This window comes from Populus alba, chromosome 5, assembly GCF_005239225.2.
Source record: "Populus alba chromosome 5, ASM523922v2, whole genome shotgun sequence".
Taxonomy (NCBI): Eukaryota; Viridiplantae; Streptophyta; class Magnoliopsida; order Malpighiales; family Salicaceae; genus Populus; species Populus alba.
In genome coordinates this window covers 6,123,149-6,140,493 of record NC_133288.1, presented here as the reverse complement: position 1 = coordinate 6,140,493, position 17,345 = coordinate 6,123,149, and the positions used below count along the sequence as shown (strand labels likewise).

The 17,345-nt window shown below is 30.9% G+C and overlaps 1 protein-coding gene across 8 annotated transcripts; it reads right to left on the bottom strand.

Annotated features, from left to right (window-relative positions):
• Nucleotides 1–218: 218 nt before the first annotated feature.
• Nucleotides 219–5,766, bottom strand: LOC118039491 (transcription factor TGA1). Of its 8 annotated transcripts, none has more exons than XM_035046231.2 (8): nucleotides 5,395–5,766; nucleotides 3,636–3,973; nucleotides 3,467–3,541; nucleotides 2,914–2,973; nucleotides 2,684–2,825; nucleotides 1,550–1,821; nucleotides 998–1,225; nucleotides 219–734 (listed from the first exon to the last, which is right to left on the bottom strand). In XM_035046231.2, the coding sequence occupies exons 2-8, from the start codon at nucleotides 3,825–3,827 to the stop codon at nucleotides 582–584; spliced, it is 1,122 nt and encodes a 373-aa protein (XP_034902122.1). In that variant the 5' UTR covers nucleotides 3,828–3,973; nucleotides 5,395–5,766; the 3' UTR covers nucleotides 219–581. The 8 variants fall into 8 exon arrangements, with proteins under 8 accessions (XP_034902122.1, XP_034902128.1, XP_034902102.1 ...); XM_035046237.2 differs by having other exon boundaries at nucleotides 3,636–3,960; XM_035046211.2 differs by having other exon boundaries at nucleotides 5,433–5,766.
• Nucleotides 5,767–17,345: the final 11,579 nt, after the last annotated feature.

Sequence of the window (17,345 nt, the reverse complement as noted above, 5' to 3'; positions counted from 1 at the left end):
TGGAGTTGGTAAAGATGAACTTCAACGACTGGAGTTTGTAAGTGATTAGCGAGCTAGGCTTCAGACAAATTAGCTGTTATCTGATAAGAAATCAAAATCAAGAAGGTTTCACTCTTTAGCATTTTACCCAAGAACACCTTCTCATTATCAGAAGATTCTCGTTTTCAGACCTAAAACTCAAAGTCAAGTAGGGTTTTGCATAAGCAATGGAGATGGGAGACGACAAATAAGTAGCAATAGTCACCAATTATGTACAAGGCAGATGAAAACAAAAAATACAAAGACCAATTTACACGACGGAGTTTCACCTGCAAACTCAAAACGTAATATATGATTCGACGGCAAGACAGTAACAGCATTGAAAATTGATTTCACCACAAACTACCTTTGATAGGATGGCTATTTATATCTACATCTTTCCAATTATGGGATGCTGCTTGAAAAATGCCAGAAGCTTGAATCTTCTATATATAAGACAACAACATTACCGAAAGGCGCACCTTTTTCCTTTCCGAGCATGGCTCTGGTGATGATTATCTCCTCGAGATCTTGACCACCTATAGGGTCCTTCTAATACGAATCTAGGCAGGCTCGCAAGGGCGAGTTGCCCAAAGTGAACTCAGATACCTGAGTCGTTGGAAGTATTCCCCTAAAGCAAGAAGGCCTCGAGCTGCCTGGCGTGTTGTTAAGATCCGAGACATCTGCTGCAACGTCTCCTGGCGTAGATGGTCCGCCTGTTAAAACAGATGGTTGATGTTAGATGTGCCAGCAAGCCCAGTTGCTTGACTTCATTCAGAAAGCTGGGAAGCATTACTTCAAGCACAGCCAATTTTGACCTAAATGCTATCATAACAAATTTATTCCTTGATGAAATTTGAGAATGCCTTTTTCTCTGAAATTGAAGTGATCGCTTTATGAAACCCAGTTGATTGGCAAGAACATAAATCATGGATTGCGCGTGTGTGTTGTGAGTGCAGGAGAAGATGCAAAAGAAGACCTGCAGGACAAAGCGGACCAGATCTTTTAGCTTCGCCATTGCAGTTTCCTTGTGATGCGAGTAACTGGCTTCACCCAAGTGACCAGCTGCCACGGTCTCTGCTAGGGTTTGTTGGAGTTTCTCCATTCCTTGTGAAAGAGCATCTTCAGCTTGCTGGCATGATTGTCTAAGATTAAGAGCGTTCATAACTTGCTGTTCTGACAAGGGCTCAATGTGAGGCAAGAGAATCTGTAATCAACAAAAAAGCAATATAAAATATTACACAGCTTGCTGGCACTTCAGGCATGAATTCTGCCTTAGCATATCCAGAGCAGGATTTTGGAGTAACAAGGGCCACAGCCATTTTTACTCCAACCACAACATTTTCAGCTCCAATAATCTCTAACTTGGAATAAATGAAATACTTGCAGCAAAAGGGGCAGTGGCCAAAAACCAACTGTAAAATTAATTAACCAGACTGCCAATAAGTCACACTGAGAAGCTCAAAAGCACCCCCGTATAATTAACATATGAAAACCTTCAATTGATAATTTTAAATAATAAATCCAGCACCTTAAGAAGTTCTGAAGGGCGAAACCCTCCAATCCACAATAAAAACCTTTCTGCCGATGATTTCCACAAGCCAGACATCACATAAAAAACATCAGCTTCTGCTGCAGTTGCTTTTATGCGAAAAAGTTCAGAATAGTGGCTCATGTCGCTTTCTACAAGTCTGTGGAGCTCTGCGTCACTGATATGAGCATCTAAAGCTATTTTCATGTCACAAATATGTCTATTTTGCTCCTCCAACCAGTGCCCATACTCCATCTCAAAAGGTGGGATCCCTGAAGAATCCTCAGAGTCAGCATATGGTTGATAGAAAGAACAAAATTAGAGATGAACTACAAGAAACAAAATGTCCTTCAGAAATTTAAGGGCAAAAATAATCAGTTTGAGCACTAAGAGAAAGTGCTGACATTTTTCAGGACAGATTCGTGTACAACAGCAACCTCTCAAGACCATATTTTAAGTGCTAACTTGGGGCATAAGTGAATGATGAGCATGTCACCAATAAAGATTTTACGTTGATAGCAAGCAGCAGCTGTGGACAATATATCAAGGGGGTGTTTGGCATATCACGTTTTAAAAAAAACTTGAACTTTTTTTGATCGTTTTAATGTCAAAAATAAAAATATATATATTTTCATGTATTTTTAAGTGAAAAAAACTTTAAAAAACAACATTTACAACATGTATCTTGTTACTATAGGAAAGCATTTTACTTTTTATTCGCCATTGAACTCGTTCTTTTAACATAATATATAAATTAAATAATGTAGCAAATTACTTCTACTTTGAATGGTCTCCTTTGTTCATGTGAGTCAAACAAACTGACAAATTTTCAACCAAAATAATTTTACAAACATCCTAACAACTATCTCCCGTCCCTTCTTTTTATAATATTGTTATTGTCCAGCAAGAATCAACAAGAGTGTAAAATACCAACTTGTAGGCATTACAGAAGAAGAAGAAGAAGAAGGGAAGCTAAAAATAAAGCCGAACATTAAAGATCGACAATATCTTAAAAGGTTTATGACATAAAACATTTGACAATGCCTACTGCAAAGTGAGAGAGACGAAGTTTCAGCTAGACAGAGAGTGAGACAGCAGAACAAACGGTAATGAAGTACTTAGGCAAACATATACCTGAGTTTGTAGCTCCACCAAAGCCTAGCTGACTGGTATCTACTCCGCCACCTATATACAGGCCCTGTTGTCTAGCTCTGTCAAGCTCCTGCTCCAACTGAACGAGCTTCGTACGACTTGATTCTAACTGCTGAACATAAGCCTGTAAAGAAAAATTAAAATCAAATTTAGTAACACTAAACCACTCTTTGCTTTTAGGCCAGTGGTTTTTAATTCATGGTCCTTCCTACCTTCTTCCGTAAACGGCTTTTACGAGCAGCCTCGCGATTTTGTGCAAGACGTCTTTGTACCTGTAGGAAGTCATGTGTGAGCTAATTATGAAGCAAGTATTTATATTATTCCAGAAAGAACTCTCAGAGTTAATTTTTTGACATCTGAAAGAATTGGAAAATGAGGATATTTCTATCAGTATATATAGCAAACAACAGATCCCAAAATTTATGAATGAAAACAGTATAAATATGGATAATATTCAAACGTTCAAACAAATCAGATTTTTATCATCATCAGAAAGAACATGAAACTATTTCAGGGTTTAAATCTTGACATAAGAACTCAAATAAATGGTGATTGAAACTAAAGTCAAGACCTCGTTGGAGAAAGAAGACACGAAAATCAAAAGATACAAGACAACCTGCCGATCAAGGGGTGGTAGCTCATATCATGGGAGGAAGTACGTTTAGTAGAACTTGAGACCATGGCTATATATGATAAGGTATTTATTGTCGGAGACGAGAGAGAGAGAGAGAGATCCACAGCCAAGGACACCGGCACAGACTTTACCTTATCAGAAGGCTTAGATGCTTCTTGATCATACTTGTTAGAAGCTCCAAGCGTACCGTGTGAAGTATCCTCTGACTAAAGACAAGTAAATAACAAATATGTTTCAGCTTGTAAATCCAAAAGCATAGCCAAATACAAGAACTGAGGACGAGCTTCCAGCAATTTTCACCTGATCGTCTAACTTTGAGTCTGGTGCTATAATTATCGATGCAGACGGATTTGGATTATCTGCTATAAACATAGTTGAAGTACTTGTATTTCTATTACTCTTGAAGTTTTCTCCCCACATACCAATCTGGTGCATAGGGTCATAAATGCCCGTCCTTCCGGAGGTTACAAACTGAGTGGATGCAGAATTCATTCTCCCTGGACTTGTGATGGAAGCAGATCAATGAGCTTCTGGCATATATGCAGAGGCGAAAATAATACAAGGTGCTGGGGTTCAATTGACGGCAGAAGAGTTTCTGTAGCTGGGACGGGAAGTCACCACAAGCCTGTGAAAGAGATCTGAGTAAGGAAAAACACGGTAAGACAGAGACTGGCAAAATATAAACTGAATTGACAAGCTTAGAAGGGCAAAAATGGCGAAGGAAGTACATGAGATCCCAACTATACCAGTCTGGTATCAGAGACTGATATCTTAACGCACATCACTATTCATGACTTTTTGAAACCTTGGGAGGCAAAAGTAAACGCAGATTTATAGCAGATAAAGAAGAATCTTAGGTTCATGGAAGTTTAAAACCACTAATAGCTCACTGATTGGCATTCTGCAGCCAGGAAAGGTCTCTGTGAATGTGTTCTATCAAAACACTCACATAACATTCATACGGAGAAAAAGATTACCAAGCATGGACCCTTTCTTTCCATTTTTTGTTGTGTCTCGGCCATTCCTAACCCACCATTTTTGGATCTACCGTGTACTTGTCTCCCTTGACATGCTTATGGTGGACCTGGTCCTACATGCATGGTTTACTATTTAGGGAGGAAATCTCCAAACATGTGGTATCTTTAACCACTACCACCACTTTTAGCAAGTCAGAACTTCCCAAAAATACTCGGAAAAAAGACATCATGCATAAAAACTGATGGAAAGGGAACAGAGTAGAGAATGAAGAAGCAAGTCAACCAGACTGTTGTATCATTGTTGACAGTAGTGATAAATGGACTGCACACAACTGAGAGCAACCAAGCTCTCTAATTGTTTGAGACAAATGATGATCTAGGTCGAAGGCACAACTCCAAACCGGCAAAATCATGCGTTTTGAAAAGGATAACACACAAATGAAAGTCAATGATGGAACATGCTTATGAAGTTACAACAACAAGGCCTGTGAAAACAGAGGAAGTCTCGGCAACTAGAGAAAGTGGGTGACCCAAAACACATCCTGTTGCTTTTTCCACCGTCAACTTTGAGAGTTATCACAAAAGCACAAGATTAATCTTCGGTGCAGACGAGAATTGCAACTCCGAAAGGCCAAAAACAGTAGAGAATTATCCTAATTCCACAACTATTTTGGAGTTTCGGTTACTAGACCGAAGCAGAACATCTGCTGTCTTTAAAGGGAAGGCTGGAAGTAAAACACCTGTTTGCCTCAAAAGAGTAGCAATCATACATCAATTTTTGCTTCCAGCTAGCCCAGAAACTCTAAAGAAACATGTTGAAATAAAAAAGAATGGCAGAACATATTCAAAAACTCGAAAAAAATTAGGACATCAAAAAGAACTCTTCTTCCAATTAATCAATGATTCTTAGCTTTCATCACCATAAGCTTAACTCAACTATCCAACATCTTGTAGGCAACAAATAATCCAAAACCATATCAAGTCAAACATACAATCATCACACAAGCAAGACTTTTTGGCCATAAGAAAACACAGCAAAAAGAAAAAACAATAAATTAATAAAAAAATACATGCATACATACAAACGTATAATAATATAGTATCAGCTTTAGACAAGTACAGTTGAGTTCTCCTAGCTAAGCTTGGACTTGAACAGAGCAGAGCAGCTTGAAAAGGATTTGATTTCCTTATCTTTCTCTAGCCCTTTTCAACTTTCTCAACAACCAAACAAACTCTCTCAAAAACAAACAAGAAGAAGGCAAAAAAAAAAAAACAGGCCTTTTTTCAAATCAAAGCAACAAGAGAGAAACTTTCCCGCCTCTGAAACTGCAAGAGGTAAAGGTAGAGGCAGTTTTTGGGAATTTTCTGAACTGAAAACCAAAGAGAAGAAGTAATATAATTTGTTGCAGTAATTCTCTCAAAACCACTATTCCCATCATCATTTGCAGCAAGAATCGAAATGCCAACAAGACATCTTAAAAGAGACTCTCCTCTTCAATACTGTTCTATATTCATTTGTTTATTTTCTTTCTTTTTATATTTTTTATACGTCTGAAATTAAATATATTGTATTTAAATTTTAAAGATAAGATATACTCTCCAACTTTCGGTCTAACATAATTCTATTCTAAATACCTAAATTTTTAATGAAGTTAAACATTGGTCCATGTTTTTCTTCTAGTAACGCAATAGTCAAATCATAGCCCCCTTATATTATTATTGTGAACAAGCTAGTTGACTAGAGTATTGGTTCAAATTCCTTCAACTTCTTACCATACGATTATAAGAAAAAATGAATATAATCTTGTGTGAAGTTTTTTGGTGTTGATTGTCAAGTACCTCTTTTTTTTTATTATTAATATGGGTGTTTATGTTAGCTTGCGTGTATCTCAACTAATCCCACGGGCTTTTAAATTAACAATCATATAAGCTTTTTGATTTTAAAGTTTGTGAGACTCGAACCAGTAAATAATTATTAAATATCTTTACTTTTACTTATTCTATGGACAAAGTTATTTAATCAATACTTAAATTAACCATTACTTTATAATTGTGCTATTTGTTGAAGTACAATTTCAATTTAGTAAATATTATTATCATGAGAAAAGAAGGAACTACTATTCAATCCATGGGATTACAATAATATTATTAGATAATTATATATATAGGTCAAATTAAATAATTTTAACTTGGACAATTTCTAAACCATTAAATAGACTTTTTTTTATTTTTTATCTTGCTATTCTTTGTTTTATTGAGAATTTTGTAATTTGAATATTGAATAACAGTAAAGAATAGATGTTGTTAATTATTGACTTGTTAGCATTATTTTATGTATTTTGATAACATCATGGGCTACAGAGAATCAAAGTATAATAATGATTTTATGTTCAATTTTGATAACATCATGGGCTACAAAGAGTAAAGTATTATATATAATGATGATTTTATATTCAATTTAAAACATGTTTTGAAAATTAATGATTATATAAATTTTTAATGACCCTAAAGTTTATAAAATTTGAATTGATGAACAATTATTAAGTGTCTTTACTTTTACTTATTCTATTTACAAAGTTATTTATTCAATACTTAAATTAACCATTACTTTATAATTGTGCTATTTGCTGATGGGATAATCCAATTTCAATTTAGTAAATATTATTATCCTGAGAAAAGAAGAAAATACTATTCAATCCATGGGATTACAATAATATATATATATATATATATATACAGGTCAAATTAAATAATTTTAACTTGGACAATTTCTAAACCATTAAATAGACTTTTTTATTTATTTATCTTGCTATTCTTTGTTTTATTGAGAATTTTATAATCTGAATATTGAATAGCAGTAAAGAATAGAATGTGGTTAATTATTTTCCTGTTAGCATTATTTTATGTCTTTTGATAACATCATGGGCTACAGAGAGTCAAAGTTTACACGTACGTTTCCACTAACGCTAATATGCGCACCAGATGATCTGTCACCACTCCCCCTCCATGCTTAACCTGCGCACCTCCACCGAGTTTGTACATTACGTCACTTCCCGGCGAGGCTTTCAAGTGAGTCCAGCAAATTTATTGATCTTTCAAGAGAAGTTATGATGTACCGGGGACTTTAAATTTTGAGATTTGATTTGAAGCGGTTTTACACGCGCATATAAGGAGCGTGAGCCAGGGATGTCAGAGAGATTGCTATAGCCGGACGGTATCTGTATTGTTACAGCGTGGGATCACTCATTGATTTCTGGCGAGTTGGAAGTTTTTTGCCTAGAACGGCATACCAACGGCCACTATTGGATTCGATGCTATATTTCTGTCGCTGAAAGTCAGCTAGTGTTAGGGAGTAAAGTAATTTTTATTTTTTTATGTAAAAAATAGATTTAATTTAAAAAATATTAAATTAATTTTTTTAGTATTTTATTTATATTTTTAATAGGCTGGTATAAAAATAAAAAATATTTTCAATCAAGATTTAATACCAACACTGAATTCTAGTGAAAAGCACGTAAAAATCACGCATTCAAAGCATAAAAGGAAAAATAATAACGATGGGCAATTGAGTAGCATTCAGGCTAATTTTACCAAATATTATTACGTAACTGTCTCTTGAGAATTTTCATTTATTAAATAATTAATTCCATTGAATCATGTTAGATTTTTGGAAAAACAATGATTTGGGGAATATTTTAAAGCAAAACTAGCATTATGCATGGTTAGACGTTAGGAAATGTTTGGAGAAATAAGTCTAGAAACTAATTCAAATATCAGAATATTTTAATCTTTAAATAAAACTATCTTGGAATTTCATCCGAGAGGGTAATCTCAACCATATGGCTGGCTCTTCATGCCCTTCAGGGTCTACAAGAGTGGCCTCAACATATATATATATATATATATATATATATATATATATATATATAATATACACAAGTTGCTCCTAAAATATTCTTAGGTTTCCTGCCTGCTGTCCACTATCATATATTATGAATTACACTTTGTACATAGGAAAACCATAATTTTCTTGGCTTATTTGCACCAATAATTTAATTATATATATCCATCAAGGAAGCCAAGCCAGAGGCCAGTTCAAGATCTAATCGCATTCACACCAGAGAAAGGAATCATAGAAATTAATAAAGAGGAATGCCGATCGATGCTCTATATATAATTAAGAAAATCGATGTTAAATCGACACCACCAAATTGGCATAGCTTTTTCGAAAGGCAAGATGAATGCTACTACAGGTACGAATTACAGAGACAATGATAGATATTTTATCCGTTATACATAGCTGGTGATATAATTTTATTTTCTATTTTCAAATTAAATTTATTCATTTTATAATTTAATATGTAATTTTATAAGTGTTGAGCTTTTTAATTTAACTAAAGTCTATAATTTAATAGATTATGAGTTTGGAAAGATTAACTTGAATTTACAAAGTTTGGCCAAACTTGTTTGATTTTTTTCTTTTTTTTTTTAAGCTTTTTTTTTTTTCATCTACCAATATTTTGTTTTTTTTTATTTGTTTTCTATGATATTTTTTTATGGTTTTAAAAATAACAAGAGTTAGCTCGGACTTTTTCTTCTCAATTTTTGTTAGATCTAACTTTTTTAAAAAGAAAATTTATTTTTTAATCAAATTAAATTAATTACATTGGACTAAGTATAAGATGCTGAATTCATTGTGCTTTGTTTTTTTTAGCCAATGCTCTGCTAGCGCGACTCTTTTTTTGTTATTAAATTCTTAGATTTCTCTTATTCTTTTTAAAACAAACATTGACATTGCATTAATATTTTTTTTATACTGGTAAAGAATTAACTTGGCTGAAAACATAACGCTAGCCATTTATCTAATTTTGTAAACTATATAAGAAGGGAAAAGGTTTTAGGTGTTAGAAGGAGGCTTGAGACCACTGTCTTCGTCTTCGGCCTTTCGCCTTTCCCTTTTTTATTACTTAAGTTTAAATATAGTGAAATTCTCAATAAGGTAGTTGGTGCAATTTTAAAATTAAAGAAAATATAATTTCAACAACCCTATTGAGAATTTAACTATATTTACTAACCTTCTACCTTCTTTTTTGTTTTCAAATAGAGGGAAATTTGGTTCTTCCGATATTCTTATTCTTTTTTTTTTTAATATAGATTTCCGAGTTTGTATATATTTCAATAAATTCCATGAGCTTGAAATTAATAACAATATAAATTTTTAATGGCTATTATATTAACAACTACAAAACTTAAACCTAAAATCACAAGAAAAATAAATCTTTTACTCTCAACTTCTTATCATTAAAGAGTTTATTCGGTAATGTGGTTATGGTTACTTTTCAAATAATTTTTCGTGCTAAAATGCATATTAATTATATTTTTTATTTTTTAAAAATCATTTTTGATATCAGCACATCAAAATAATTTAAAAATACTAAAAATATATTAATTTAAAATTAATAAAAATATTTAAAAATTTTAAAAAAATTTTTAAAAATATTTTTACAACACAAAAATAATAAAACAATAAATAATTTTTCCTGTCAACATCGAAGCAAGTGATCCACCTGTTAAATGGCACTGACAAGGATCTAAAATAAGATTATCAGCACCCATATTTGGAAGCAAGATGAGAAGGAAAGAAAGCGGTGGAATAATAATAATAATAAAAGTGATTTATTTTTCACTCGTTTTCTCCACGGCCGACCCACTGACAGTCTGACACTTTAACTTTGTTATCTGTTATCTGTCTCATTTCTCTGGTTATCGTGCTCATTTGGCTTTACTTGAGCGAAGATTGTACTTAAAATAATGTTATGTAACTTTGAAATTTCTTCCAAAAAAAAAAAAAAACATGTAAATATAAACAGTAAAGTTCTTTCAACGTTATTTTTTTAATTTAACTTCTATTTTTTTTTCTTTTTTTTTATTTTTTTTAATTTAATCATCATATTCTTTTTACTAATGAATCAAATTATTTTTTGATTAATCAAATTAACTAAATCATGTTAGAATAATTTTTGTATGATTTAATTTTGAACTCAAACTATACAAGAATAAGATTTTAAAGATTTTAAAGTTGATTTACAAGATTGAATTTAATAAAAATATTAAATAATTTTTAATGATCTAATTTTTTTTTATTTTTTTATGTTAAAAAAATTGTTCGTCGTAGCGTATTCCTGTAAACTAATTTCTTGTCTAATTGCACATGAGAGCCACATTTTAAGTTATTAAGATTTGGTGCATAAATATATTAAAGAAAAAAAATTGTTGCATGATTCTTCGTATCTTCAAAATTTTAATAATCTTTGGATCCCATGCATTTTCTTGATAATATAAATACCATGGACAGTTGATGCACACGCATTAAATTTCTAATGTTTATTTTGTTTTATACATAGATTTGCCAATATAATGTCACTCATTATCTCACTGATACATGTTCTTTATGATATTTTTCTGGATTCAAGATTTAAAATGTAGTTGTTTTTTTAAAAAAAATTTTTTAGTTAGAAAAGTATTAAAATAATAATTTTTATTTTTTAAAAAAATATTTTTAATATTAGCACATTAAAATAATCTAAAAATACTAAAAAATATATTAATTTGAAATAAAAAAAATAAAAAAAAACTTTAAATTTTTTTAAAAATATTTAAAACACAAAAACAAATAGGATAAATTTTATTTTAGTTTTAAAATTTTTTAAGATTAATTATTAACTATTAAAATATATTATTATTATTAAAATTAAAAAAAATATTATTTTAATATATTTTTAAATAAAAAATAATCATTATTATTATCACAAAAATTCCCAAAAAAAAATGTGAGAAACTTTTTTCCCTTGATACACCAATTCATATATAAATTATATTTAAGATATAATAATAATAATAAAAAAAAAATCAGTACAAAAAAGATAAGATGACCGTGTGATATCCTCGCTATTAAAAAAAAACAAATTGTTCACCTGAGAGATAAATGCGTGTTAAGAACGTAGATTTTGAACAGGTGCGTTGAAAAACATCACTCTAAGATAAGTGCGTGTTAATAACGTAGACAAAGCAGGCGTGATTCTCATTAATTTGACCTTGTGAGGGCAGTGCAGAGAGAGGGAGGGGATAAATTTGGCGATTAGAGATGTCGAATCAGCACATCTGTGAAAAAGTTTTGATAATATAATATATTTTTAAATATAGCGGTTATACATTAATTAAATAAGACAACTGTTTAGTAAAACAAATCATAAAATTATCAAAATCAAGTTATCAAGACTAAATTTTTGAAATCTTAAGATTTTACAGTAAAATTAGCAATTTTATAAATTTAAGAAAAAAATATTTCAGAAATTCTTGTAAAATTTTAGCTATTATTATGGCATACCATGACTAGATTTTTTTTTTTTGTACCTAGACCTGTTTTATTGGTCTATAAAATATATTTGTTAGACCATTTATATTATTTATTTAGAGATAAATCTTTATTTAATTGTGTTAGAACCACAACGAATCACTCGTTATCACAAGTTTAACTTATCATTAATATTAAAAAATAAAAAACAACTACCATGTAAATAATAAATTATAATTTATGTATGAAACACTAGTTTATATAATTGTCTCAATCAGCTAACCGACTGAGCCGGACTTTATAAACATAACAAGACAAAAGTATAATATTTCATAAAAGAATTTTAAATAATATTATTATGTCAAAATTTTCAATCTACTATGCTAATATTTTTTATTTTTTATTTTTTTAAAAAAAATAAAGGACGAAAAGGAAAGAAGGATGGTTGAAACAAAACGGAAACAAGTGTGAGAGATAGTCCTCCAGTGACCAGTTTGATAGGTATGGCTGCCGATGAACTCATCAACATGACCCATAGGAGGCAAGTTTTCATGAGGCGTCACATCTAGTCACTTTAGAATTAGAAACTTCACCATATCACCTTTGCTTTTCTCCATATCTACGACTTTAAGCATTTAGGCCTCCATTCTTTAAAAACCCACAATTTCAACCCTTGTGGTATATATACTTTCTTTTTTCATAAAAAAATAGCTTACCTTTTTGGTTATTTAATTCTTTCATGTTTTGGCATCAATTGTTTTTCCATGTAAAAGTACTTTTAAAAAAAGTAATTTTTTTTTTAAGATTGATATATTGGTTTTAAAAATAAATATAATAATTTTATTGTATTTCTAAATAAAAAATATTTTTTAAAAGTAATTATTACTATAATACTAAATAAACTGTAATTGGGTATGCTTTCCATGCAATGGGTTTACAGGGCACTCTTCTTTTCTTTCTTTCTTTTATTTTTTTGTTTTTTGTTGTTAACAAACTTGAGATCAATTCTATTTAATTATCTCTAGTCTCTTACCTGATAAAAGTTTCAGATCACGAATTAATTGGGTAAACTTATGTGTCACACATGTTAATCCAAGTTTATCTTAAAACAATTATTATTTTATTTTTTAAAATGAAATGATTTAATTTATTTGGACTAAAAAATTAAGAAATTAAAACTATATTACTTTTTTTAAAAAAAAGTTGATTTGACTTGGTCAAATTAACTAAGTTACTAGTTACCTTATCAATTCATCTAAATTTAATAGAGTCAGTAAGTACTAGTAAAATGATTGCCATAAATTCAAGGAAGGAATTATGAAGACTCCACAAAAGCTAAATTATTAGTTGCTAGGCAACTACATATGCTAGGAGAGATGCATGAGTTTCTATGTTTGTATTAGGTTATTAGCATGATTGTATGTACAAGGATTTATATGTAATGGGTAGACATCATCTTCAACCGAAAAAAACCTAAATTAATGGGTTATTTATCTATTTTATTTATAAACACCTTACTTTTCTCATTCCTTTTCAACATGGAATATATATTTATTTACCACTTACACGGGGATATTCTCCTCTTGACATATGATTCCATCGCATTCAAACACAAATCCTCCTCCTTAGCACAAGTATGGAATCCAAAACTTAAGCCTAGTTTTTTTCGCTCAATCATGAAAAACTAAACAAGCCATGAGATAAAGATATTAATTATAAAAGGTGTAGCTCAACTAATTATGTTTTGAGTTTATTTTTTTAGAGATCACCAGTTTGAAGTTTATAAATTTTAAGATTATTAAAGATTTACTTGGTCGTTAATTTCAGGGTCTGCAAGATTAATCAAAATATATAAAAGCTAGTCCCATGTTAATTAAAATATATATTTATATGAAGCTCCACTGATTTGATTTAACTTTATAATTGGAAACACTAGCTAGCTTGAGGGCTGCAATTGCACATCACTACACACAGAAAAGTAATTCAGAATATATATATATAGAGTGTGCGTGGATTGTCTAGTAGGAGAGAAAATTAATGGAAAAACCAAGAAAGGATAAGTTTCAAGAATAATAATTATATAAATTAGGTCATGGTGGTAATGACGTGTGTAAAGCTGCAACTACGGTCGTGGTGGTGGTGTCGACTGTATATTTGGTTGGATGCATGATTCCTTAGTGATTTTCCTTTTCACATTCTCCATTTATTTGTTTTGAATCAAGAAACAGAAACGTCACGCAAACACTTGTCATGGCGGGCTAGCTTCTTCTTCTTTCTCCCCACTTGTGGTCTCGCTCTCCAGTGCAATCTAAAGTGGCTCGCCACCAAGAATGGTTAATGTGTCGTCACAAATCTTGTTAGTTCTTCAAAAATAAAATAAATCATGGACAGTCGACATGGAATAATCTCTTTCCACACATATTTGGATGCCCTTTCACTTTTGTTGACACAAATTAAATTCTTCGCTATTTGATACCAAACTATATTCTTTCGCATGGATGCATATGCATGCTCGTACGTGGGGAGCATACGTATTTGCTCATGTAAATGTTTTTGGATCACCAGCCACAATGTTTTGACTATAAGAAAGAAATTATAGCTTCTTTTTTAATTAGGGTTTTTATTTTTCAATTATAACTACACTCCCTGTTACTTGAAATGGCAAACATGTTGAACTTGAAATTAAGATTAGCTTGCCTTGGGTAGTGTGTGTGTGAGAGAGAGAGAGAGAGAGAGAGAGAGAGAGAGAGAGAGAGAGAGAGAGAGAGAGAGAGAGAGAGGTGTACTAACGATCTTAGTTTCTCCCATATTCTAAAAAATTTTATTTTTTAATCTAATTGAATACATTATTATCACTTTAATGAGACTAGACGTGTTTTTATCCTTAAATGGATTCATGGAGTAAATATTATTAGTTTCTCCTAAAATAAATTTAAAATCTATCCAATAATACTTTTGATTTTTTATAAATCACGCACTTTATTTATTCACGCCGTGTTATAATTAAACAGTTTTCATTTAGAAAAAATAATTCAAAAACAATATAATATCATCAATTGTAACTGTGGTAGAAAAATACAGTGGACATCCAATGATTAATCAAGCTTTATTTTCTCTTCAATGTTTTTTTCAAAAGTTTTCAGTGGTATATATTCAAGCATGGAAAATCTTGAATGATATATATATGCTGACTTTAATGGCCACTGCCTACAACTCATGATAACATCATTCATTATTTTAGCATTGTTGGCGCAAATCTTTCCACCATTATTATCATGTCGAGCTAGACATTATCTGTATTTTATTTATTTATTTATTTTTACCTAGCAAGCAAGAGTTAGGGGCATTTAATTAACAATGAGTGAAGTTTAACTGATCAGATTTTAAATTTATCTTTTAGAAATTGTTAAAGAACTATCTCAACCTAAAAGCTTAAGCTATTAGGTGAGGTTCCAGGATATGATTTATATTATTCTCTAACACACCCCCTCAAGTGAAAGCCATTTGGACTTGAAACTTGCACAGGTCCACATTACCTTGTGCTTAATTTTTATCAAATAAATAGGGCTGGTGAGATTCAAACTCGTGACCACTTAATCATCAAATCTCTGATACCATGTTAAAGAACCATCTCAACCTAAAAGCTTAAGTTGTTAGGTGAGGTCCCAGGATATGATTTATATTATTCTCTAACAGAAATTATTAATTTATATCCTACAAATTTCAGAGTTATTAAAAACTTATATGATAGTTAAATTTACAACTTATAAAATTAATTGAAATATAAATAAATTGGTCTGGATATCTATATTATTAATAATAATAACAAAAAAAATTAGGGGTATTTTTTAGAATTGTAAATCCTAGAACTTGGAATCATAATTTCAGAGAATCCTAGCCTTTCGAATCTTCTTAAAAGGTTGATGAAAAAGGAGGACGTAGGTCTGAAACTATGGGATAACAGTATATTTCCCTAATTAAGCCTCGCATTTTTAATATATAACAAACTCTTTGCCAAGCTAAGAATCTATGCCCATCGACAAATCAAGCCCCACCATGCACACCATTTTCAAGAATACTTATCCATGAATGTCCCGATCCTCGCTTCTGGTCTATGCTTTTACTCGGAACAAATAATTTGAAGATTGAAATACATATAATCAACTTGACTGAATTGGGATGAGTCACTTGTCAAGGAAGGAAGTTGCATGGATGCTGTCTTTTATTATTATTATTATTATTTTTAGGCGAAACTTGTGCTGACATAGCGTAACACTTGGTAAAATAAGAGGCTCACAATTATATCAGTCAAAATTAGGGTTTTTCCAACACATGTGTCCTAAAGGGACGCCCTAATGTCAATGAATTGAAGGTTTCCACATGCTAGAAAAACCAAACAAGACCAAATGATTTTCCTAAAAGATAATGATGATGACCTTCTTAGCTAGGAGGGAACCCAAAAATACATATTAAATTTGTGTAAATTCAATGGATATCATACAATTGTACTTTTAGCATCTGTGGATTTCTTCATGTGAGACCGTGAATGTGCTAAAAGTTACTGAGTGCAATAGTTTTAGCAAAACTTGTTCTTAGAGGAAAATCAAATAGATGGAGTGTTTCATTATTGAAGTTGGGAACTATTTCCTTAAATTTTATACCTCTATCACCTTAGAATATTAATTAATTTTTAGATAAGCACTAGATTGGTGACTCGTGTTATATTATAGGCCAGATCAAAGTTTTCCTAATGTAAAAAAAAAAAAAATGTAGGCCAAACCAAAGTTTTTTAGATTAAGGTTAATGACTCAAGCGACCGAGTTAACTAAATTTGATTAATTTCATAATATTATAAAAAAGACAACAATTGGAAAAGGAAAAAAAAAAAACAACAATGATTAACTACAAAAAATTAAACTCTTGTCAATATCATGGAAATGCACCCTTTTAATATTCTTAAAATGATCTTCATTATCTTATTAATTTGATAAGAAAGGTAAAATTAATGAGAATGCCATAACCCCGTAGAAAATAAAATGAAAAAAAAAGAAGTTGAAACTCAATTATCATTAAATAAAATGTCAAATGATTAAATTAAAAAAAATTAATTTTATAAATTGACAAAAAAAAAAACTCATCTCGGGTCCACCTGAGTCAGCTTGTCAAATTTGTGACCTGGTTGCAAGACCATGATAAGCTTGCAAAAAACAAACTGAATAAAATTACGAAGCTCAATTCTCAAACAAATACAATATTAAAGAGTAAAACTTTTTTAAAAAATCAATTTTAAAAAAAAAAGGTAATGAAAAAAAACACTCAAAGTCAACTTGGGTTAATTCGTCAAGCTCGTGACCTAGGACATGAGATCATGATAACCATATAGAACTATGAAAATGAAAAAAAAAATCACAAAGCTCAAACCCCAACAAACTTAATATTTAAGGATAAAATTGAAACAAATTAATTGTAAAAAGAAGACCTAAAAAAACCAAATTCAACCGGACTCATAAGATTGAAATTACCCTATAAAAGGCAAATCCAAAAAAATCACGAAGCCATATTCTCAATAAAAAAAATATTGAGGGATGAGATTGAGAAACAAAATCAATAAAAAGGATAAAAAAACAAATAAAAATTAAAAAAATGAGGATCAAATTGGACATAAAAAAATAAAATCAA